The sequence below is a fragment of the Anoplolepis gracilipes genome, chromosome 9, assembly GCF_047496725.1.
Source record: "Anoplolepis gracilipes chromosome 9, ASM4749672v1, whole genome shotgun sequence".
NCBI classification, from domain to species: Eukaryota; Metazoa; Arthropoda; class Insecta; order Hymenoptera; family Formicidae; genus Anoplolepis; species Anoplolepis gracilipes.
The window spans coordinates 10065093-10090221 of NC_132978.1; the positions used below are offsets into that span (position 1 = coordinate 10065093).

The 25129-nt window shown below is 39.1% G+C and overlaps 1 protein-coding gene across 1 annotated transcript in view; it reads left to right on the plus strand.

Moving 5' to 3' along the window:
- Nucleotides 1-568: 568 nt before the first annotated feature.
- Ephrin (ephrin) overlaps nucleotides 569-25129 on the plus strand; it is a 47836-nt gene continuing 23275 nt past the window's right edge. Inside the window, exon 1 of the mRNA XM_072898820.1 lies at nucleotides 569-1993. Coding sequence (XP_072754921.1) covers nucleotides 1875-1993 — 119 coding nt within the window. The 5' untranslated portion in view covers nucleotides 569-1874. The remainder of the gene's footprint in view (nucleotides 1994-25129) is intronic.

Consider the following 25129-nt stretch of genomic DNA (forward strand, 5'->3'; position numbering starts at 1 on the left):
AATATATTTAAGTACAAAACATTTTATTCTTTTTAAATTGCAAGGAATAACATGTGCTATTTAATGAAACCTTTAAATCATTATTATTATTATTTAGCATTTTAACACGACAAGTTTAAAGAACAGATGTTTCACGTAATTTAAGTTAAATACATAAAACCTGTCCTGTCATAAATCACTATATATTCTTTTATTCGACTAGAATATTCTGCATCGAGTTTACGTGGATAATAGTATAAAAAAAAAAAAAGAAACGTATTCAGGCAAAATTTTTGTCACTGTAAGCGCAAAATCCCCTGACTGACCGCGGCGAACGAACACGTTTCTGCATAGAAAGAGGAATGGACAGTCGCTCCAAAACTCACATCTCGCGAGCGAGCGGCATAATACCGTCGCATAGCCAGCAAGAGCCAAAGAACCCGAGACTCGCTGACAAAGAGAGAGAACGAGAGATACACATATACGGGACAGCGCAAAGATTCGTCCGACTTCGTGCAAGTCCGCTGACGCTCGGCGCTCGGCGCTCGAGCCGCCGGCGCCGCCGACGACCGAGTCTGCCGACGCGAGACGAACGGTTCGCTCGACAGACGCGTCCGCGACGCCGAGCAGCGAGGTTGCGTTTACTCTTTAGTCTGCCAACTAAAGAGAGAATTATATCTCGCGGACATTCGCGTCCTATACTCTAACTTGGCCTAATGGTCATCGTCGCGAGAAATCGATCGTCGTAATATCGATGCAATAGTAGTGTTTCGTCGCGCGCGTTCGTTCTTCGACAGATTCCTCGCCGGCCGGAAACCTTCTTGGAATTCCGTGGGAATCGTCGCGAGTGTGACTTTGAAAGTGTTTATTCGACGCGTCGTCAGTATAGAGGATACTGTACAGTGTTTGTGCCGAGAGGGATAATATCATTCTAATATTGTGGGATTCCAGTATACCGATATCAGTGAGATTTACGCTGTGTGCAACTAATTCTAAGATCTGCGTTCAACAAGCTCCGCATTTCGCGTTTCAACGGATATGTGGAAGTTTGAGAGTTTCTCTTAAGGTGCGCTTAAAAAGTATGAAAGTTATGAATCTGCCGATCTAGCATTGTCACGGAATATTCATTTTACGCATGTTCTGCATTCCCGAGACTACTACTAGCCACCGAGAATCGGCTTTCGCTTTAACATATTGAGCGCTGTCGCGTGCCTTCGCTGTATCGAATGATCGACGGCGAGCGACGGGTAGCTTCGCGCTCTGCAACGATTCCTACCAAGAACACCGCCGTAGCGTTTCGCGTTTGTGTAGCGTGTCGTAGCAGCAACCGCGTATCGGTATCGTCTCTGTATAATTTCCGAAGAATCTCGGAAGAAAAACTGAACCAATGAACGGTCTAGGCAACTGTGCTCCGGGCGAGAGAAACACAGGCTGGATCCATGGAACCGGCGCTATCATCTCGGATACCATCGACAACGACGCGCCGAGAAAAACGAATCGCGTCTGATCGCTCCAGCTTAGATACGTGTGAAATCGAATCCTCGTCGATACATTGAATTTACGATAATTTTTTTTTTTTTTTGTCAAATATTAAGAATCGTTGTAAAGATCATTGGATTGGATTATTTGGAATGACGGTGTGAAAGCAACGGAAATTCTCTTGATAAGTAAAGTGGATAAGGAGGCGTCGCAGAATCAGTCGATTCGTCGACGAAAAAAAACAACGGTCAAAGTGGAGTGTGCATGTGGCGGGGGTGCGATAGTGGTGGAAGAAGTAGGTGGTCGTTGTGGACGACTGCAACGAGGTCGCGGGCGAAAGTGCAACGAGTGCTTCTGGTGGTTATTGTCGAATCCGAGTGCCCGTGGTGACGGTGTTAGTCGTCCACGTTGTTACCATGGTTTCCACGTCATTCGTAACTCTGGTGTTCCTCGTGTGTCTACAAACGGTACTACTGTCGACTGTGAGCAATTGCGCCAAGACGATCAGCATGTACTGGAACACCACTAATTCCATGTAAGTGCTCAAATGCGTGTAATCTTAATTGCGATCCTAACAATTGATCATATTAATTCTCGAGTGAAGGTTTTTTTAAACGAAAGAATGCGAGAGAATTTTCTACGAATTTGTAATCTCGTTAGTTTGTTCGATACGCAACGCAAAGGATATTGGACGGGAAAAATGAAAAAAGTTTGGTGAGAATTCGTGATTAACTTACTATAGTGAACTTGTGGAAGATGCGAAAAGAATAATGAATTAAGTCATACATGCGGCAGAATTTTTTTTCTTGAACAATCTCATTTTATGAAAATTCCTTTTTTAACAAAATATAATATTCGGAAATTTTGCAAAATTGACTATAAAATCAAGATTTTACTAATGAATCTTTTTTTTTAATTAAAATTATATTGAAATTTTAAAATTATATTAATTTAAAATTATATTGAGCGGAAAATCATATTCGGTGAAATATTAAAAATTCTCACATCACATATTTCATTCTAAATGTGACATTTCGGATATTAATTTTAAATATGTTATAAAAATTTGATAATGTCGTTCTTACAATTAATATTAAATATACAGTAAAAAAAAAGTCTCGTAACATATTCAACAAAGAATAATATATAAACACAGCTACATGTAAACTGTAAATGGACAAACTCAACGTATCCGCTCTTCCTACTGATATCGCTTAGAAATATCCGTTAAGCTCGAGACCTCATGACAGATCTTTTCCTGGCATTTTTCTCTGCCATCGCCCCAATGTCCCAAGTTCCAATCTTTTCTCTTGTCGTTAGCGACAAGAATCGCGCGGGCGAAGAGAACTATACGTGCATTTGGCGCGTGTGCCAAGACGTTTAAGGTCGCCTGTGTGTATGCTTGCAAGCGAGCAAGCGAGCATTTTACCGGCAAATCGATTTCTCACGGCGGAACCGGCGTCGTCGTTTCGAATAACAGCCACCCTCTTGCTCCCTTGCTTGATTCTCGCTCCATTCACTTCCGGCGTGCTTTTATCCTGCCGGGCGTGGTATCATCGCCTCTGCCAAAATTGCGGCAGCAGCGCCGCATATGTGTATGTACGTACGACTTTAATGCGCTGGCGAATTGGCCGATCCCGGTCGTGGCGAGGATTTCCTTCGTGACGTCCAAATTGCAGATCGTGGAGAAAAAGAGAGGCGGAAGCGACGTGTCAGAAGCGCGGGATTATGGCAGGCGCAATATCGTAGCCGATGTTGCTGCTGCTGCTGCTGCTGTTGCTGCTGCTGCTGCTGCAGTCGCGAACGTGCTGTATAGAACACTCGATGCAAATCGGAGGAAAGTTCGTTGTAACGGTAGTGGTAACCAATCCTGTGATTGACGCAAGAGAAGTAATTTCGTAACTAAAAGTCCAGAACTTTTCGATATCGAAAATTCCGCAGTTGAAAGTTGAGAATTTCTGAACTGCGAGCCGAAAATTTCGGAACCGTGAGCTTGAAAGTTAGAAGTTAGAAATTGAAAATTTCTGGCAGTTGAGATATTTCAATAGTTTTATACACACGTGAACAATCTCGAATATATTGAATTTTGTTGTTCTCAATATGTCGCAAGTTTCGAAATGTGCAAATTTTCGAAATTAAGAATTTATAATTTTATTAAGCAATGTTGCCAATTTTGTTTAATCCCAAAATATGTAAAGAGGATATTGTTTTATTCAAACGAATAATCTTTCTGTAATAGGATTATATATATATATATATATCTTTGTGTATTTGATGTGGAATGTTTTTGGCAGTAATTGATCGATATACATAAGAACGGCTAAACACGACTTGTCTAATCGAGAATAACGACGCAAAACTGCAACGAATCACGCATGCATGTATATATGTATATGTACGCGTGTGGATATGTAATATTGTGACCGACTTTGTAGCTGAACTCCTGTCCGCTTGCTTGCATAACTATACGCAGTAAAGTTAGCTGTCTCGCAGTCTCGTAACGTTTCTTTTTTTGGAAACACGGACCTTATATCGTACCTCGTTAACCCCGACGATTTCTTCTGTCTAGTGTGAAGCGGTTTGCGTAATTCGCGACAAACTTTTTTTTTGTTTTTTTGTCCTCGACGACGAGAGATATGTCTTGCCGACTATATTTGCTCGTGCTACCTGTATTTCGCATCTCGAATCTGCCGATCTCCGAGTCTTAACGAGTGTGAACATCCGCATTTTTGCGTTATAGAAGCGTAAGAAGCCGGTTAATTTCTTTCTTGACATGAAATAACATCGATTAACGACCGCAGTCAATGACATCAATTAACGTTTGATCATTTCAACTACTGCTTTTAATGTCGCATCGAACTTCGATAACACGCATATTGATTTCCTTATTTTGAATTATATTAAATGATCTAAAAATCTTACATATCTCTAATTATCCAGTAAGAAGACAAATGTCCGTTTCTTCGCTTTCAATCGCGATTACGAACTCACATCCTGTTGATGTCTTTATAATTGCATCTGTCGCTTGATTTCGCTTAACAGGATAATTTTTTTTATTTTCAATATGCTTTAATTTCGTGGTCGTGTGTCGCTGGCATAGCAAAATCCAGACATTCTATTCTCAGCTTACGAAGACCCGTCAAGTCAATCTTACCCTGACCTGACTTTGACGATCATGCATGCATTACAAGCCGGTTACAGTTTCTCGGTGAGCAAGCGAATGCGTGAATCAGTGAGTGAGTGAGTGAGCGTTGCACGCGTTCTCGCGTACGTGAATCCATTTCGCGCAGGAGAGGGACGCTGTCAGGCCGTCTTCCTCGTAGGGCGTATGAAGGGGCAATAAAAAAGCGCGTGCACCTTCTTCACGAGGCTCGAAAAAAAGAGTCCCAAGCATGCAGCGAGGAGAGGGGACATGACAAGGCGCAAAAAAGGCGCCCGGGCAAAACGGGAGGTCGTAAATCTCGGCCTCTTATTGGGAAATCGAAATTCGTTTTAAGAAAGCTATCGCGGCCGCTAGTGAGAAAAAGAGAGAGAAAAAAAGAGACAACCGATGCCGCTTGATTATCATAAATCTGCTTCCGCGATGATCGCAGCAACTATCGAATGAAGCGTGAACTCCGACGTTTACTGCCTGTTCGAGAATGGATCGCTCGAAAATGATTGCTCCTCCGTAAGCTTTGTACGGTTTATTAAAAGAGGAAAAGAAAAAAAAAAAAGAGAACTCGTGAAGTATGTTCTCGCGCGTTGTGCAAATGGTGACAGCGTCCATTATGAGAGCTATATCGTGCTCCGTTTTTTTAAATCGCTATGTCAGAAATACGCAGGCGAGAATTTTCTCTTTTTTTTCTCTCAAGACACTACGATGTAAAGTAATACACTTCCGTGATTCTCTCTTTTTCTCTCTTTCTTCGTCTCTGTGTCACTTTTCACACGCGAACGAGCGAAAAACAGGCGAAAACGAGAAGTCGTGGCATTTCGCCGTTGGAGACTTCAATGCTAACAACGAGATCCGCGTTCCTAGATTATTGAACTCTCTGCCTCTTCTTCTATCTCTCCTCTCTCTCTGCTCTATTGATATCGCAGTTGATTTTATCGGATTCAATAACAGCAACAACTAATGATAATAATTTGACGATATTAAAATTTATTCTTTTTTTTTACTATACTTTTTTTACACACTCAATCTTTTTTTCTTTTTGAAAAATTTGAAGATATGCCTGCTTTTTGTTTATTTACATTTTTGATTTACATTTCGATAAGAATATTGCTATATTACACAGTACCAATAACACCGATATTATAAAGAAAATCAAAATTTTTAAAAAGCGTATTTATATTTTTGTACAGATATAATGCTTTTTTTATCGAATGCTGACTTTTTACAACGTTTTTTACAATGTTTATATCATCACGATGAAACAATGATATCCGTGACAGCTGTTACAACATCTTTTCGAGTTTTTTTTCTGCATATGATAACCCAGTAGATATAATCGATATCTTTATATAAATATCAGGTTTCAAGTCTGGCGACATACTTTATTCCAATATTAGTTTTTTTGTTTGATTATTACGTTCGATATGCCAGACCTCGACGTTGCGAACAATCTTAATGAATAGCGAATGTTTGGCTTGATACCAAGCAGCTAACAAGTCGAATACCCAGAACTCGTGACCGTAACCTATTCGTCATATCGTTGGAATTGCCAGTGTCGAAATATGCTTAGTAGGTGGATTTATATATGCATCATTGTATAGAGCCGACTGGCCACATCATTCGAAGAATTCGTGCAGTGAATTCTGCAACTATACACATGTGTATCTCTCTTTCGCTTTATCGCTCTCTCTCTCTCTCTCTCTCTCTCTCTCTCTCTCTCTCTCTCTCTCTCTCTCTCTCTCTCTCTCTCTCTCTTTCTCTTTGTTCCGTTTCTCGGAACACGCGTGACAACGTCAACAAAATCTCTCGCACAATATAGATAACATCATATAAATAATCTGATACTTTGAGGACCGTTACACTCGTATACTAAATTAATGTTTTGGTTAAATTTGTATCATAAGGCAATTTTTTCTCAGATTTGTAAAATTACTAAACAACGATCTCTGTCAGAGGAAAGTTATTAATTAATTTTCCACGAAAATGCGGTTACTCGTTACACTTTAGCCCACGGATCCCGTTATTAAATTGCCATGGTACACACGAGAGAAGGTACGGTGAGAAGTTCGTTTTTGAAAGCCGCAGAAGCTTCCTTCTATTATCTACCTTCGTACCTACAGGTACCGTGGCGCTTTACAGCACCGAGTATTAAAGCAACATCGATTTACAGCCACCGCAAATCAGCGGTTTCCCGAGGAAACTAGTACCTTCCGTTCCTGAGGATTGAGAATTCGCTGGTCGATTCGTGGAAATAACCCATTGCTTGGGCGCGCTACCGTCATAGCGAATCACGCGGAAATCGACGGATGTTTCAGTCACGACGAGCCATGAACGGCAGCACGTAGGCGTAAAAATACTCATATCGGAATCTTAATCGCCATTACACGAACGTTGCTTGTCGCCGTAAATCTTAGATATCGCATTAAACGCCGATTGCACGAACAATATTTTATAATTCAATCATTTTGAATTATAAATTCAATAAATTATATAAATATGTACTTTTTAATCGCGTAAAGTGAGAGAGATAAAGAATTAATCTATTGCTATTTAACGGGAATTGATGTACGAGTGAAATAATTTTTTTTAAATATCTCACGAACACAAAAATTTCCCGTTATCGTTTGACAAAATATACATTGTAATAGCGGATAAATCATTCACAATGGCTAGAAGATTAAAGTTTTCTCATTTGAACTTTGACCGCGGAACTCGGTGCCACCAATCACCTTTCTTTGACGCTTATTAGCGAAAGCAGGTCAGCTGGAATACGACAGCGAGTTCGAAGAAGATCCAATGTAGCACGCGAATGCTGCGCGTCACCGGTAGCTTCGCACCGTGGGCTATGATTACGAGAGCGGTGTGAAATCTCCTATACACGGACGCGCGTCCCTTAAATCGACGGCTTCCCCGAGCAAAGTAACGCCTATCTTCCGTCTTGAAAATTGAAAATTCCTAGGTGAATTCGCAGCGATAATTGTGACAGCCGCCGCACGTTTTGCATTTCAAATGATTCGAACGCGAAACAAAAAGGTCCGTACAATTACTGTGGTTATAGCGAGAAATAAAAATCTAATTGAACATACACACGCTATATCGTTAAAAAGAGATGACCTATTTTAGGACGAGTACGGTGAGCAGCGTGAAGTCCGAGAGAGGTGAGAACGGTCGGCGCGAGCGCGACTTAACGAGCCGCAAATTAATTATTCATCATTAAAGTCTAACAGGCTGTCATGTCGAGCCGAGGAAAACGAGAAGCGAGACGCCGTGGCGACATTTACGAGTACGCGGACAGCGCGTAAATATCTCCGTGAACTTGCGAGACACTTTCTTTCTGTCTTACGGTGTCCTTCGTGTTAATTCTTTTGGATCGAGCGACGGAGGGCAATATATGCCGGCGGACACGACTGGTCATTATAAACTCGTTTAGAGGCTTATTTATCCGTGTAATACTTTTTTTTTTTTTTTTTTTTTTTTTTTCGAAACATATGTCTAACTATACTATTACGACGCTACCGTGACTTGATGCAAATTTTACTTCATTACCAAATTGATGATACAATCTTAATTTAGTAAATCTTTATTTCCCTCTCCCCCTCTCCTGAAAAAAACCAATGATTTATCTAGGAAGTATTTTTATTGCTAAAAGTAAAAAAAATTTATTAAAAAATTTAGTTTTATACATGATTTTTATCAATAAAAGCTATCTTGATTTAACAAAATAAACATACGAGATATATATCGCAAAGTCTGTTAAAGCATGTGCTACCGATGATATCAATATTACTTTGTGGCTTCAAAGTACAAAGAAAGGCAAATATTTTATATTTAAAGATTCCACTTTCAAGCTATTGACATTACCGTTATTTCCCGATCACTCGATATTTATTCCCGAAACGATGCAAAAGCGAATGGAGAATCGGGCGAGCGCGTTTTCCAGTAATTCAGGAAACTGGTTCCGCGCGTTTGCAATTGGTCGTCTGCGGCCAATTCGCGCAGGCACTTTATGAACCCGTTCGTACGGTAAAAATGTCCTGGTGCGACAGCCACACCCGCTAATCGCCACTCCATATTGGAGTAATCCGTTCCGACGCCACTTCCTGCTCGAAACACGACGAGCTCGCCATTCGAGCGCCAAGTCGTTCGAGTACGAACCACATTACATCGTCGAAAAAATGTACCGTCGCACATTACCGGGATCTCATTACGGTTAATTATGGCATCAGGAGAGCCTGGAAACTGGAAACTCGACAGGGTGCGATGGCGACACAGAACTCTCCGCAAAAGCGAAAAGCCACCACTGCAACGTAATCGAAAAAGTGTCGTCGTGGCTGCAGCTGCTTCCTGTTGGGGAGGAGCTTTGTGAGCCACCTCGGGAAAGATGAAGGGCTCGCCCTCGCATCCCCCGTGCGTCCCCCGAACAGCCCCTGGTTAGCCCTGGTTACTTAAAGGGATACTGTAGCACGTCGACCAGGGCAGCAAACTGTAATCCATAAAACGCGCGACCACTCAACCGCCAGAATTTACCGCCATGCCTAATTCGTGTCATACCACATTGCCTGACGAAGACGATGCACCGTATCCGTTTCTGTTATTCGAGGGTGGCGTGAATAATAACATTCCGGATGTCTGACGTAAGGGCTGCGACAGTGCCGTTTGTGGCTCGATATAATAGGGTGTAATTACGTAAATGTAAACTGTCTTTCTTTTGAGAACACCAATGTCTCGCCTATAACGAAATTAATTGAATTATTAAATATCATGATTGCATTTTTAGAATGATTACAGATATAATTAATTCTTTATCCTTTATAAAATTAATTGATATTATTTTAACCTTTCGCAATTATAATTTAATATTATATTATTGCATAAGCGTTAACCTTTGAACTCTAACGTCTTATATATTCATCATAAATTAATTTGTTAGTTGCAACATTCTTTTTTATTACATTTTATCAGCGTAATTGTTACTTATATACAAAGTGTCTTTATTAAAATTGAACAGTTATACTACACATAAATATAAAACATTTTGAAACATGTAAATTACTCTTACATACCCACATTTTATATACATATATATATATATATATATGAATAAGATAGTACCTACACAGTGTTCGAATTTCGCGAACGATATTTCGCGAATTGCAATTTTTCATAATTATGGCCATGTGGAAACGAGCGACAGCGTCGAGCGCCGAGTACTGGTACGACATCAATAACGAACGGGACAAACGTCGGTTATAAATTCACCGTAATGCTAAAAGCCACGCACCACGTATCTCCGCGAGGTACCGAGACGCGCGGTCAAAATTATTAACGATTACATCGACGGGCGATCTCCGGTAACCGAAACCTTCGCGTCTCAGCGGGCGACGGCGACGGCCCGAAGAAAAACTATATCGCCAGGATTCTCGGTGTACCGTAACGATCATTATTACGCCTATTAATTCACGCCCACATGCGTACGTATGTACATACATCGTCGTACACGGACGCGCCGCGTTATCCGCGTTCGGCACGCGATTCCGTCCGCGGGAACGTCATTAATAGCTACTTGGATATCGCCGCGCACTTAAAATAATTGCGGGCCCGCCGCGCGCACGCCGATGCATTTTCGAGCCTGCGTGCACACACGCGCGTCTATACGTGAACAGCGCGGGATAATTTCATTCCCACGGGAAGTCGCGGGCGCGAGAAGATACTCATCGGCGTTCGTTGGCCCAATTAGCGATCGACGTGTTTGCTTGCGTGCAAAATACATGCCCGACTGCGTTATTTGCGTGAATCTTAACGCGTTGTAATAAGTCGGTTACTAGAGATTGAATGCATTAAAAATATATCGATTGCGGAAAAATTGATGGTCTTTGAAAATTTGAAATATAGCTTTGTTTCTTCTCATTTCTTTTTCTTTATTCTTTATTATATATAATATTTAAAATAACGCAAATTATTTTAAACCACAATTTCTAATAATTGAAACTTATCTTTTAAAATTATCTGAATTAGTAATTTTCCGAATTAGTCCTTTTACAAATTATATTTATGAAAAATGAAAGAGAGAGATGAGAATTTTATTCAAGAGATATACTTATTTAAATAAATTTCTATTTTCATTTCTATATTAAAAATGTAACTCACATATATATATATATATATTCGCTTTCAGTTTATCGTGTATTATTCAAGAGATATACTTGTTTAAATAAATTTCTATTTTCATTTCTATATTAAAAATGTAACTCACACATATATATATATATAGATATTCGCTTTCAGTTTATCGTGTATTATTACACGTAAATAGAATAAGAATCGATTGGCTTGTGCGTGAATTTCTCGCGATCGAAACGTCTAATCAAAATTTCTTACACGCTACGCTCGACGAGCAAAACGTCGAGCGTGCGAGCACAATCGCCATCACGACGCATTGGCTCTTCGTTCTCCCCTTATGATTGCCGTTGCATAGCACACGTAGTGAAAAGCGAGTCCTCGCCCTGGCACGGCGATCCATTCCCTTCTTTCTTCCGAGGCGCGAGTCGTGCGCGAAGAGCGAAGAGCCATGCTAGCGCGACACAATGGCGATTTCCGCTCCGTCACACCCGGAAGACTCAGTGATTTCTCTAAAGCTCGGTGTGTCGAGGCAGGGGGATTCGTATGCTCTCGTCTACGAAGCGACATGCATAGTATGCGAAGAAACGAGGGTGGACATGGACTGGAGAGAATGCGTCAAGTGCGTATAAGTGCAGGTTTCGCTCGCGAAACCGTGAAGGAGATTGCACCTTGGAATCTTTCGTTCAAATGAAAGGAACGTGCGTATGTGCGTGCGTACGTGTATGATAACTGTCCTTGGTTTCCGACATATCCTCCGAATTATTCAAATTTTAGACTGAAAAGATGAAAATAAATTACCTGTGTCAAATTAATCTTTCGAGATTTGGTTTTTCTCTTTTAATTTTTTGGATAAACATATTAAAAACGTATAGCAAAACTTATAAATTACTTAAACGTAAGTTTTTAACATGGTTTATATATATATATATATATATATATATATATATATATATATATGAGAATAACAATTATGAAGTGTTTTACTCAATAGTATTAATGCAACTCTATTAAAAGATATAAAAAGATGTCATTCTCACGTTTACTGCGCGTTCGGAATACATTTTTTTATATCATATTTCTTTTAACCGCCCAGTTGAAACGCGTGTTCCTTTTCATCTTCTTTTGTCCTTCGTCCGCTTTTCTCATCCTCCTTCCATACTCTACACTTCCTCGTTTCGTCCTTCTTTAGAGTTTCGTTCTTTCTTCCACCTCGCTTCCAAATCGAAAGACCCAAAGAGCGAGAACGGGCTCTCTCGAATCGAATCCCTTATTGTCGACTCGGTAATTCGAGAAGAATCGAAATAACCCATTATATCGTAAGGAGCCACGCATTCACAATCGTCCTGCGCCCGTAAACTTATATATATGCGTATGTGCGTGTGCGTCGTTATAATACATTTATATTATATAGCATCGTTCATAAATTCGCGAACATCGCTGATACACGCATTAAATAAACAGTCTTTACCATTCGAGAAACTACATTGCATCAAATTACATTTATTGAAATTCTTGCGAGGAATTTACGTGGAAATTGCACTAAGTGGATGTAAATTAATACGCGAGTGTAATTTCAATTTAAAATCCATTCTAATTCCACTCAGTTATTACATTATAATAACTCGCGATCGTTATCATTGATATTATCGGCATTCTGTTTAGAAGTTGCATAGTTATCATTGCATCTTTCATAAATCTACTGTAATTTCTCCGCGAGAGAACTTGTGAACGCCAGCGTACACCGAGTTATCCCGCAGAGACACATTTCGAGTTTGACATTTGAGTGCGAATGAGCCACTTCTTTCGGCACAAGGTGCGATCTCCTTCTCTTTGGCTTCGTGTAATTGAGGTATATGCGCGGCTGTGCACGCATTTTTTTTTTGTCGCTCCGGGGAACTACTTTCTTTATCTGGAAGATTAGTCTTCGCGCGCAGCGCGACGGCTACACTGCAGCCGCAACGTGACTCTCGTCCAGGGCTGGGCGCATTGTGAGGGTATGAATGACGTCGCAATTATTGCGGCTGCACTTTGTTGCGCCGCGGAAGACGGAGGGTCTCGAAACGGGGAAGCGTTTAATGAGATAATTTGCGCCCCGAGTGCAGTTTGCGCTGCGTCGACTGCGCTGAAATTTCACCGCGCCCCGAAGTCTTTAATATTTACCCGTCTCATTCGCGCAATGTGCTCATCAACAGAAACAGAAGGAAAAAAGCTGTTATATAAATATGAAAACTTTGTGAAAATTGTAAAAAGTTACAGTGTTTAAAAACGCCAAAAAAGCAGAAAATTTTCCATTGCAGCGAATCGTACAAACGTTTATTATGAATAAGATGCAAATATATCATATATTACATTACAGTTTCTTCATTAAAAAAATTTCGCAATTTACGTAACTTATCAAACACATGTTTTATCTATCATAAATATAATATCGTATATTAACATTGTTATAATTAAAAGAGAGGCAATATTTATAGTATCTATCTTTCTTATTGTTTATTAAATTAATTCCATTTATTCCCGTAGGGAACTTTTAACGATCAAAAGTTTTCTACGTGTAACTTTACGCCGCTTCGAAACGACCGAAATCTCAGGTAGGAAAGGTAGTTGAACAAGTTATAAGACGAAAAATATTTTAAGCAATGCAAAGCGTAAAGCGTGGTAACACCATGTCTTTTGCGTGTTGTTTCTAAAGAATATATTCACGGGTAGAGAATTAAATGAGATTCTCGAATCTCAACCTGTTTTCCTGGAGCTACATAGGACGCCATCTCTGAAGACAACTAGAAACCACAGTTGACTGCGTTTTATAATTCATTCAAAAAGCAATGGTACCCCACTTTCCCTTTCGAACAGCGCGAAATTTTCTATATATGTATATTCTGATATATTTTTAAAATATATTTCTGTCTAAATAAATCGGACATGTTCAATTTTACACAGATTACAATGTTAATTTGTTTAAATAAAAGAAATGTAGAAGAATATAGGAAATCTTCTCCAGTATATTCGCACATATTGTATATAATCTAAGTTTAAAAATAGGCTATCAACGAATTTTTTTCTTTGCCATAATTATAATATATCTTGTAACTAATATTGTTATCGTGTCTAGCCAATTGTGAGTCTTCAAAAAAGTAAGAGAAAGAGAGAAAGTTTTTTATCTTATCAAATAATGGAAGGACTATCTTTTGTACAATGCATTTTCTCAATTGTTTACAGTTCTTTTTTGTCTTGCTAGGCGATTACAGCTTTCGTAGTCGCCTAATCTTCTGAAAACAAAAAAAAAAAACTTGCCAGAATTTTATCTACCAACGCATACTTGTGTCGCTTTTGATATTTTTCGAGTACCTTCTAATGGCGCTTAGAGATATAAATTCATATCCAACTTCTTCTGGACAGATGTAGTATAGAATCAGAAAACTCGCTAATGGATCGAAATATTGACACAAGTTTGTTTACAGGGACAACATCCCGACAGATGTTTTACTGCGTTTTTATAGGCGCCATTATTATAGGCGCTATGCACTAATCGTTGTATATCTTGGAAATGGACACGCTAAACGCAACATAATCTTCAGATAATGAAAAACAAAAAGAATGCAGAAATAAAGAATACGGGAATTTACTACCTGGTTTCTTTCGACGGTCGTAAGATGTCAACGATCCGATTTCCCGATATTTCGATTTTCAAATAACATTCTCCAAAATATTTACATATTTACATATTTTTCGTTCTTTGCTTCTCTGTCCTCATCAGTACTAACACTAATAAGCCAAACGCTGGAAATAACATAAATTTTAAAGAAAAATAAGATAAAATAATTTTATGCATGTGTAACTTGAATAATTTATAGTTTCTGATTCTATTGTCATGCATGTCATAGAGGCATTTTCGTCGTCGCGAATAATCATATGTTTGTCGAACGTCATCTAACGTAGAACGACGAATTGTAAAAAACACGAATGGAAAGAATAAGAACACCTGGATGAAACGCTACCTGTTCCGAATGATCGTTTCTTCCTAGATGAAAGAGAGAGGGAGAAATTCTCTCCCTATATATATATATATATATATATATATATATATATATATATATATATATATATATATATATATATATATGTATATTCCTTTTTTAATTTTAAATTTCTTTCGAGACGGAGGATTAATAGGCATTCGAGGGTCGCGATATATAGAAAGCGAACCGAAGAAGTGCGGCCGTACTGTTCGGTCTCTCGCAACACCCTATTCCATCCACCACGGGTTGCCTCGAAGCAGGAATGCCATAATCTAGATAACCTGGCATAATAGAATACCCGGACCCAGACTGGTCGCTTTCTACATCGTTGCACCTTCACCTTTTCCCTCCCTTCCCCAGGATCGATCCTCCCATCTGGCCCAGCTTGTTCTGCTTTTCCACGATGGTCGTCAACGATGAAGATTCTCCGTCCTTTGCTTCTCTGTCCTCATCATATTTTAGTGACGAGGATATTCCCTCGTGCTTGACAAGAGATGAGGAATGCACTGATCAACCGGATCGATCCTGCGCATGTCTTGTAGTCCGGGACATGTGTTTTCCAACGATCCGGCAGCCACCGAAACAAGGAAAAGTCCTGTCATTATGGGAAACCGTAGGAGGGAACGATCCTATCAGATTTCGTAGGTCGGGGAGAACAGCTTATTTATGCGGATGGAAAAATTTTGGTAAATACTGTCGAAAAAAAAGGTAAAAATGGAAACTTTTCAGGTAGTTGATTCTCGTTATTTTCTCGTTTGTTCATGATTTCACAAACTTCATTGTCCGTAAGTCGAGTAAGCTCGCATATTATTCACGGTTCGTTCTGTATACAAACAGCATAGCGTTACCATAATTATATAGACAAGAGACTAACTTCGAAGAAACTTACTCTTGTTTCATAATAGAGATCAAAGTTACCATATTGTACCGTTGTGACTCACCATTCACCATATCAGATTCAAGGTGTTTAAGGTCCAAACAAAGAAGAGTTCGATGTTATAATCTTGTAGTTTTACTATATTTGAAAAATTTGTTAAAATCTCAGGCATTTCTACAAATCTAGGAAATACAAGAATTTAATAAATCTAATTTCTTTAAAAAAAAAAAAAAAAAAAAAAATTTGATTTTTTTCTTGCAAAATAATAAACTTTAATTTACTTGATATCATTTAATAATAGCAATTTTTCTCTTCAGTAGAAAACTAAATTGCCGTGTTGTTTTTGCGATACAAGTAAAAAAAAACACGCTTGTTTACATTCGGTTAAGTTCGCAGAAGATTGTCATCGTCGCGAACGCGTTCGCAGAGAATTAAAATTTTCATTCAACGAGAACATTACTGACTTTTCCTCTTCTTCCCTTTCCCCTCTCTCATTCTCGTAGAGATAGAGCGAGGAAGGGAATTCCGCGTCCTGAGACCGCGATCGTTTACTTTTACGTTTATCGTCGCCGTTGCGAAATCTCGTTTCCAATTGTCTTTCACGTCCGTCGGATAGCGATATGGATCGCCGTTTATACTACGACTCTATCTAGATGGACCTGACCACCTCCGCTATTCCCTTCTTTCGTGTCTCGAGGCACGAAAGGGTCGAAGTTCCCCGGGCGCGTTATCGGTAGAGAGCCGATGGTAATTAAGCGCTTCCGCGGAGGAAGGAAGGCTTCTCACGGTGATTAGTCGAAGTACTGAGTCGCTTCGTGGCCTTTGCGGCTCTTAGATCCGGGGTTCGAGTTACTTGGACCTTGCTTCGCGTAACATTAAACCCAGACGCTATCTGTGCATGTTGTTTGTGTCTTCCGCTAACGCTGATAGAGCACCGCTAGCTTGCATTCGACGGATTCACTCCGGGATGAACTACTGCGTTACGTCATCCTCGAGATGACAGTCTTGCACCTGGTCGGATATACGTGAGAGAATTGTTTGAGAACTTCTGAATGTTATAGAATCACGTCACCGTCATGTCTGCGTTACAGATGCATTTTCTCATATTTCATTACACACGTGGCTTTAAATTAAATTAAATTCAAATAAGAGTATAAAACTTTTACTTTTAAATATATGTATATGCCAAAAATATAATTAGAAAAATTATAATAGGTTATATATTATATATGTACATAAAATTATAAAACGATACACAATTATATAAGAGTTAAAAAAGAGAATATTAATTATATCAACAAATTATATCAAATTATACATATTTAGTAAGATTGTTTTGCTTTCTAAAATTGAGCAACTCATGACAGCCATTTTAGAATAACTTCGTTATTGCTCGCGTCTGGTACGACGGCGCCATTTAACGTGTCTTACACACATGTCCTGAGTGAAACGTTAAAGGTCAGACCGACCGGCGGTCTGACATTAATTTCCCCTCGATTTTCTTCATTTAAGCGCGTAGCGCACACACGTTAAAGGGCCCGGTCGGAGCGTGACGGGAACGAGTTACGTTCCTCTACGGGAACGAACGGACTGTTCCCTTCGGGGCGATCGTGAATGGTCTACCGTGTTGGAAGCGCTTCTCTCTCGGCATCACGAGAAACCTTCAAGATGCAGCCAGCGATCATTTGTAATATTTAATTACGGGCAGGTCGCTCTGGGAGAACCTACTCGGCTAGTTTAGATTAAGTCTCTGAGTTTCTGGCTTCAACTTTTTGTCTCATTTCTCAGTTTAAACTCGCGACTTCCTCAAAAATCGCTCAAAATCTCGAACCAGAAACTTTTTTTTTCCCGCCCCGACTCTTGTACACCCTCGATAATAGTGTCTGACCAATCTGACGTAGAGAATTGAAATTGGTATAATATTAGTGCGTATCTCGATTTCGACATTGCGAATAAATCATAAAGATAGATGCAAATTTGCACATGTTTCCAGGATTGAAAATAAATCCGACTGAAATTACAATGACGTTAACCTATGATTTTCACATGGCACCACGCGTAAATTTATGCGACGATCAAGTACTAATCAAGAATAATGCGATTAACGATGAGTGACGTCCACGCGCTACGCGGCTTATTACAGAGACGGTCGTCTGTAATTTGCTCCTATGTTTTTCCATAGCCGGGTATGAATACTTTTAAAGCCGCATAGCACTGTAATTTAATCCTGCTCTATCGTTGCCGTTATGGTACCCTTCTATCTCACCATTTATCTGCCTAATGTAACACTGCACGTCGCCGTGTAATAACTTCCTCGCGCGCGCGCGACGCAACGTCGTCGAGCTGACGAAATTTGGAAGGCGACGGCATGCCATCTCGGAGATATTATATAATACAATCTGGCGAGAAGTTAATGCCGTTAATTCGTCGATACCTTGGATGGTCGCATCTCGTCGTTTTTCTCCACTGCGAGACCGGAAGAGCTCGCGGACTCGATCTGTAACGGCTCGACGTTGCCTTTAATACCGGGCAAATTGTCGGTTTTGCTCGATACGTGCGCGCGACGTGGCGTCACTTCCCGCCGGCATTCTTCTAAAATTGTCGATAACTTATCGGGGATTGACGGTAATTTTCCGTCATGTGTGTACGCCATCGAGCGAGGAACGATTTTCCCGTCCGCCTCTCTTGCTCGCTCGTCGCGACGCAATTCACGCACTCATACTTACTCTGTCTCGAAATCGGTGTATAAAATGGCTATTTCTTTACGATACGTTCTTATCCCGGTAGCAGCTCCGCTGCATCCTGTTCTCTTTTCCTGTATCCTAGCAACAGGACAAGTATCCTCCCACGTATCGCTCGAGAATCTGCACACATATATTACGATATATTATATAAATTAATATGATAAATATATTATCATTATATTTTCTTAATATTGAATGAAATACTAATTTTTTATTAACTTAATTAATTTGTTAATAATAAATTCTTTGTAAAGGTTTTAATCTATCATATTTTATTATGACAAAATATATGATGATAATATAGGTTTAATATTTTTTTTGCATCGTAATTTAAGGTATTTCGATTTTACAACATTGTGAAAACTAATCTCAAAAATGCTAATAATTATTATGAAATGTTCTTTTGATAATGTGAATGAATAAAATTGATAATAATGTACAGATTATCAAAAGTAGTTCTACAAAAATCACACGTGACAATTTTCATATATGCAAAAAACTAGGTTAATGCGAAATGAGACATCATTTGTAAAAATTACATTCATATAGCTTTATTTAGATATAATATAATAATATTTTCATTTTATTCAAGAGTTATATTTTTAGAAAGTATCATTTTAGCATTACAAAAAATATCCGAACTTTTGCCACGAGCATCTACATCTCTCTTACTGTAATGAAAAGAAAAAGTTTACTTTCATGAATATCAAATTTACTTTTATCTTTTATCATCTCCATTCTTTTATATAATAAAGATTAATTAAAAAGATTTTTGAAAATCTATTTTAATTTATAAAACATATATATTTATTTAATTAAAATACTAATTATATACACAGAGTTAATTCAAAATTATTTTTATGTCAAAATGATCTTAGTATTATCTTATTAAATATCTTGGAGATTTAAATTATCGAAAAAATAAACTTGTTCACGCTGTTCGCGACAACATGTGGCAAGACGACTTTTCATATACAATAGTCGAAAAGCCGATAATCTCTCCGTCGTACGCATCAAGATATACGTTTGTCCGAGGGATCGCTTTCTGGAGTGGCGCGTTTGTCATATGTGCGTCGGTATATTCATTCCTTTATATAAATCCCGATCACGCGGGGAAACGTGAATGAAGTACTTCAAAGACTCTAGTATATTTACATCTGCACCGGCATCCCTGAGATTTTCGTGCAGCTGAAAGTATACGGCTGCGACTTATTCGCATTTCTTGAATGAGGGGACCGAGAGCGAGGATTTACGTTTCGTTGAATGAAGCTTAAGATTCGATACAATACCGGCGAATGGTACCGGTCTTTCGTCCGCGCGGGACACGTTTCCACCAAATACACACTGTGTACACTATAACGCGTACTTAAGCGCAAAGTAAACAGACAGTGTACCTCTTCTCTTCCCGTCTCTCTAGCACAAATACCTTACTCTCGATGAACTATCCTTGAGACGGTGAACAAATGTCTGCGGAGCAACTCCGCGTGCCCCCTTCGTAGCACACGACGGTGGATTAATATAAGAAACTTGTCGGGAAAAAAAGAAACCATATTTTAATGCACATAAAGTATGATTCATAACTATTGGCTTATCATTCATCTCACATAAAATGTAAATCAGCTGCAACATATTTCTTATACTGTTGTAGTACATAATTCGAGAGACAAGTGAAAAGGTCCATTTCAAGAAATAACATTGAATGGAGAAATAATCCTGAACATGATTTGATCGAAAAACACGTATTCGATTAAATGTAACACGTACGAAACAAGTCTGTATGTCTTTTGCATCATGTCTAATGGTTATCATTTGATTACCATCAATTGTTGTCATAACATATTACTCTGATAACATTTCTTATAGAATACAATAATAAAATAGCTTGTAGTATCAACATAATCCATACCGATACTATCATTGACACATTATTCAATTACACCGGCGCGGCCGCTGTTTACTTTCATCTCATTCTAAACACATATACAAATCGGCAGTTTTTCATTTTATACGTAATAACACTATTTAATCATTAATGAAACTCCCGAAAGTAGTTATGCATATATCAATCTTACCGAAACGCTATGTTGACGAAACAATATTATGCCTATTTTATTTTCTCATGTATTTCACTTTCTTTCAAACATGCTACGTTTTTCCACATGATTCGCAGAATGAGGGCTTGCGTGTACCATATGATCACCCGCTATATTCACGAATATACTTCGCATATTACGCGCGGATCAAAATACGTGCAAGAGATGTTATTACCGTGCGTTCGTCGAACATGGACTCGGGAAAGGAGATCGACCGGTCGTCTTTTCGGTGCCGAGATCCTGCAAGAGGATGCATCTCGGAGAAAAAAGTGCCGCGTAATGCGCCGCGGGCCCAAAATGAGGATGACCGAAACGAGGGATGAGAGGCCGATGAGAAGGACGATGCACACGGGGTGGGAAGGAAGACCGGCAGATGCGGTTTCCAAGCTGCAGAAGAAGAAGAAGCAGCTGCACCCAGCCGTGGTGTCGTCCTCCTTGCGTTATGTGCTGTGATTCGATTCTCTCGATCGCCTCTCATACGAACGAGAAATTGTGATACTCTCGTCAATATACCGTCTCGATCATTTCTCTCTATTGCCTTTCGATTTCTCCGATTCCAGCCTGTCGTAAACATCATTCTTTGGATTTATATAAAGGAATGAATATACCGACGCATACGATAAAAAAGCATCACTATGATGGGTATTTCGTAACGCGATCCTCAAAGAGATGTCTATTTTTTTTTTGTATTGGCAGCTCGCAGCAGCAAGCTTGTAGATTTTATATCGTGTCGTAACGTCTAAAACGAAATTTATTATTTATCGTATGTGTATACACACACTTGGCTTTACTTAACTTTATATCACTTTATTTTTTACATCTCTCGCTCAGTCGTTTATTTTTATTCGTTATACTTTACTATATTTTGATAGTATACACAATTAATTTTTATTGGGAGTATTGTAAATTATTCGTTATTTTTTTCAATTTTTATATTATACGTATTATTACGTATTCTCAAAAGATCTAGAATATTTACATTTATTATATTATTATAAAATTTATTACATTATTTTATTACTATATTTATTACATTATTATATTATAAAATTTTTATTAATTATTTTTACAATCTATATCTTACTACTTGTCTGATTAACACTCTTAAAAAATAACATTATCTCTATATATCCTATTATGTTTCTCGATGCATCGCTACTACACTGCACAAGTATTCCTTCCGATACGATAAGAATATCAGTATCTTTAATAGAACCTTATCACTACTATTCTGAAAGATGGGGAGAAGCCTCTACTTTCCGAAAATTACCTGCTAATGCATGATGGAATTTTTCTAACAGATGCTGATATTCAGACGTGAATGTAAATATCATTTATTAATATACAAAAATATTTTTGTTATAAAACATTCAATTATTTTATGCCGAATCTTATAAAACCTTTAACAAATAGATCGTATAATAATGTTTGAAACCCTTTTACAATAAATACGAATATATTATTTAATTTTTCTATATACATATAAATATATATATATTGTATATAAAGTATATTATTCGAGAAGGAAAGAGATAAATCATTTTATCATTCTTATCGCAGTGTTACGTTTACTTTTCTCTTGTATCATCACATAGACGAGAATCAAATTCAAGTAATTAAATTGAACCATCTCTGTCGGTCTACGCTATTATTAATTCAGTAAAGTATTTAACCGTCAAAAATCAGAGATACATACATATACACACTGGTATAGACAAAATGAAAAAAATACCTAATGTCAAACTAATATTCGTAAAACGCGCGCGATAGTCATATTTTCTTAGTCCTACCGGAGGAGAGAAAGGGGAAAAGAGGGAAAGGACAGATAAAATCTAATTGCTGTGCGTAGGAGTGGCGCCAGAACGCGATGCGTTTGCTTACCCATTTGTAATGGACGAACAATATATAGATACGTGGAAGCGAATGGTAACAGTAGTTGAGCACAAAGGCAAAATGCAGAATCCAGAATAGCGTGTCTATCCGTGGCATCGCCCTCTCAATTAGCTGTTTTGCGTACGGAATTATAATTAGAACCAGGAATATCGAGTTACGCGGTTTGTTTGCACGCGAGTGTACGTGCGTATATACGTGGCTGAAGCCGTGTCCGATTCAATTATATCTTGCTCGTGATGTGCACTTACATAGTACGCGCATAGTACGTATTTCAATGTAGCGTGCAATTAACGACGCGGATCGCGTTTTAATGACGCTTCGAAAGACCTATCTTGGATTTTCATAAAACGTTTCGCGGTCTAGTAAGTGCTACGCAGTAAGGTTGTTTGTAACCGATTAGTATAAATTCACATATATTAACAACGATACGATCCAGAACTGGTCATAGTTTAATTTCACGTTGCATTCATGATTTTATATTTCTTTTTAGCTTATTATAATATTCCTCTCGATCTATTTCTTCCTTCTATGCCATTTGCGATCATCTGCCAGCAGATCGTGAAGCCAATCGAGAGCTGTGCAAAGCTGCAAAAATAGGCTTCTATAGCAGGTGTCAGAGCAACGTTTAATTAGCACAGTATTTCCGAGGTCCGGGATTACGTCCTTCGTCGCGCGGCGTAAGAAAATAGACGAGACTCTCGAGAATCTCTCGAGAGTAAGTCGAGCGAGAGTGGGTGAAAGGGGAGGAAGAGGAAGATGAGTAGAAAAGAGAGGAGAAAGAGAGAGAGAAGGCGAGAGAAGAGCGCCAGTTATCGAAGGTTCAATCTTCGGGCCATGGGGCCGGTCACTATATGGGATTCTGGAGATACAGGGGAGGTAATCGATTACCATGGGACCGATCTTTCTCCTCCTTCTTTTCCCCCTTCTTTTATACCCTGCTCTTCTCCTTCCCCCGCCTCCCGCGGCCTTTCCTCGTCTCCTCACCCACCCCAACGAGTGCGCGTTGCCGACGCCAGAATTTATACCTGGCGGCTGCTACGGAGATGCACCCTCGTCTGAATGGAGGCAGGGCATTCAACGGCGCCGCGAACTGTGAAACGAAAAATATATGGTTTCCGAAAGAACAGCCGTAGGTCGATTCTCTCGAGGGGCGAACGAGCGAAGGGAGGATGAGAGAAGGAGGCGCGGGAGAAAGAGAGCGATCGAGAAGGAGGCGAGGAGAACGATGCGCGCACAAGAGGCGAGGAAGAGTGAAATGGATTCTTTGTATTACGGAGACCGCCACCCGTTTCTGGATATCCATAATTGCACCTTGCACGATCGACGGAGATCCACGTGATTGATGATGTAGTTCGTGGATTTCGTCGAGAGCAGCCTCGACGCGCAATCTCTCTTCTCTCAGAATTCTATATCTATAAATATATTGCACAAGAAAATTATTGACAGACGTTTATTTAGTTATAAAAATCCGCATGTATATATATATATATATTTCTAAAAAAAAAAAAATAAGAAGATAATACTTTATTAATGTTTCCTTCAACTTTTTGAACTTGAAACTGGCATTTCTCTTTAAACGGAAACTTATTGAGCCTTTGCCGAAAACTAGATTTAACATAAACGGTCTAATGTTACAAAAACTACTCGTTATAAAAACAATAATCCCAAGTATACATACGATTTCATCATTTGTATGGAATAAACGGTTCCGCCCATTAGTGAACATCTGTTGTCAAGCCGCGCGATTCCGAAAAAATTCCAACAACAAACCACTCTACTATTAACCTCTGGACGACAATACCGAGCAAACAAAGTACGCCACTTCTAGCCGCAATATTTCTTTTCTCCGCGATATGATGCCTTGAATCTCGACAATAGATCTCATGTTTCCCTACGATACGGATGAAGCGTGCATGACAGGGATGTCCCTCGTATCTTTGCTTAAGATACCCACAATCAAGTGGGCCATTATTTGCTGAAAACTCGACGATACACCGAGGGGTTAGAGGGAAAATGCGAAGAAGACGCAGAGAGAAGAGCAGGGAAAATCTCCCAAAGGGAGACGCGAGCACAATTTGACGTACCTGGAGAAGACGGCTTGGAAATTCTCGCTGGGGGAAGAAGCCCAGGTACACGTGTGTCTTTCTATACGACTAAACCTTGAAAATCGAAAATCGAAAATGACTACTGCTTTATACGTTTGTCGTGGTCGGACAAAAGCAGCGAGCGCAGGGTCTTGTGCGTGCGCGTGTAGAGAACTCGCGTACGCACCGTTAAAACCTATTCATCTAAATCTAGGACATGGGATTTATGTCCGACCGACTCCTCCCTAGGTCCAAGCGAGATTTCCGTAGCCGAAGAATCTTGCGAAGGAAAAAAATTTATCCGTATAAATTTAAAAGCAAATTTAAAAAAGCGTAAAATAAAAACTTGTAATATTTTGTAATTTAATTAAATATGACTCGCATTAAAATATTCATTATTGTTATGCAAAAATAATATGAAAACCATACGCAAAAACAAAATATAAAAATTAGACGCAACTTTTTTCTATTTCAAATTCTTTCGATTTAAAATACCGCACAACAGTTGCATATTAATCGTATTGTCATCGTCATTTAAACCATTTAGAAGAAATAAGATCTTATTTACGATTCGCGTTTATCCTTACACCTCCTCTCTCTCTCTCTCGCTTGCGAACTCATTTTTCGTCTCAAATTTAACGCGAGCATTTTTCTATGATAGCGCGAATGAGATCGCGCTTATGA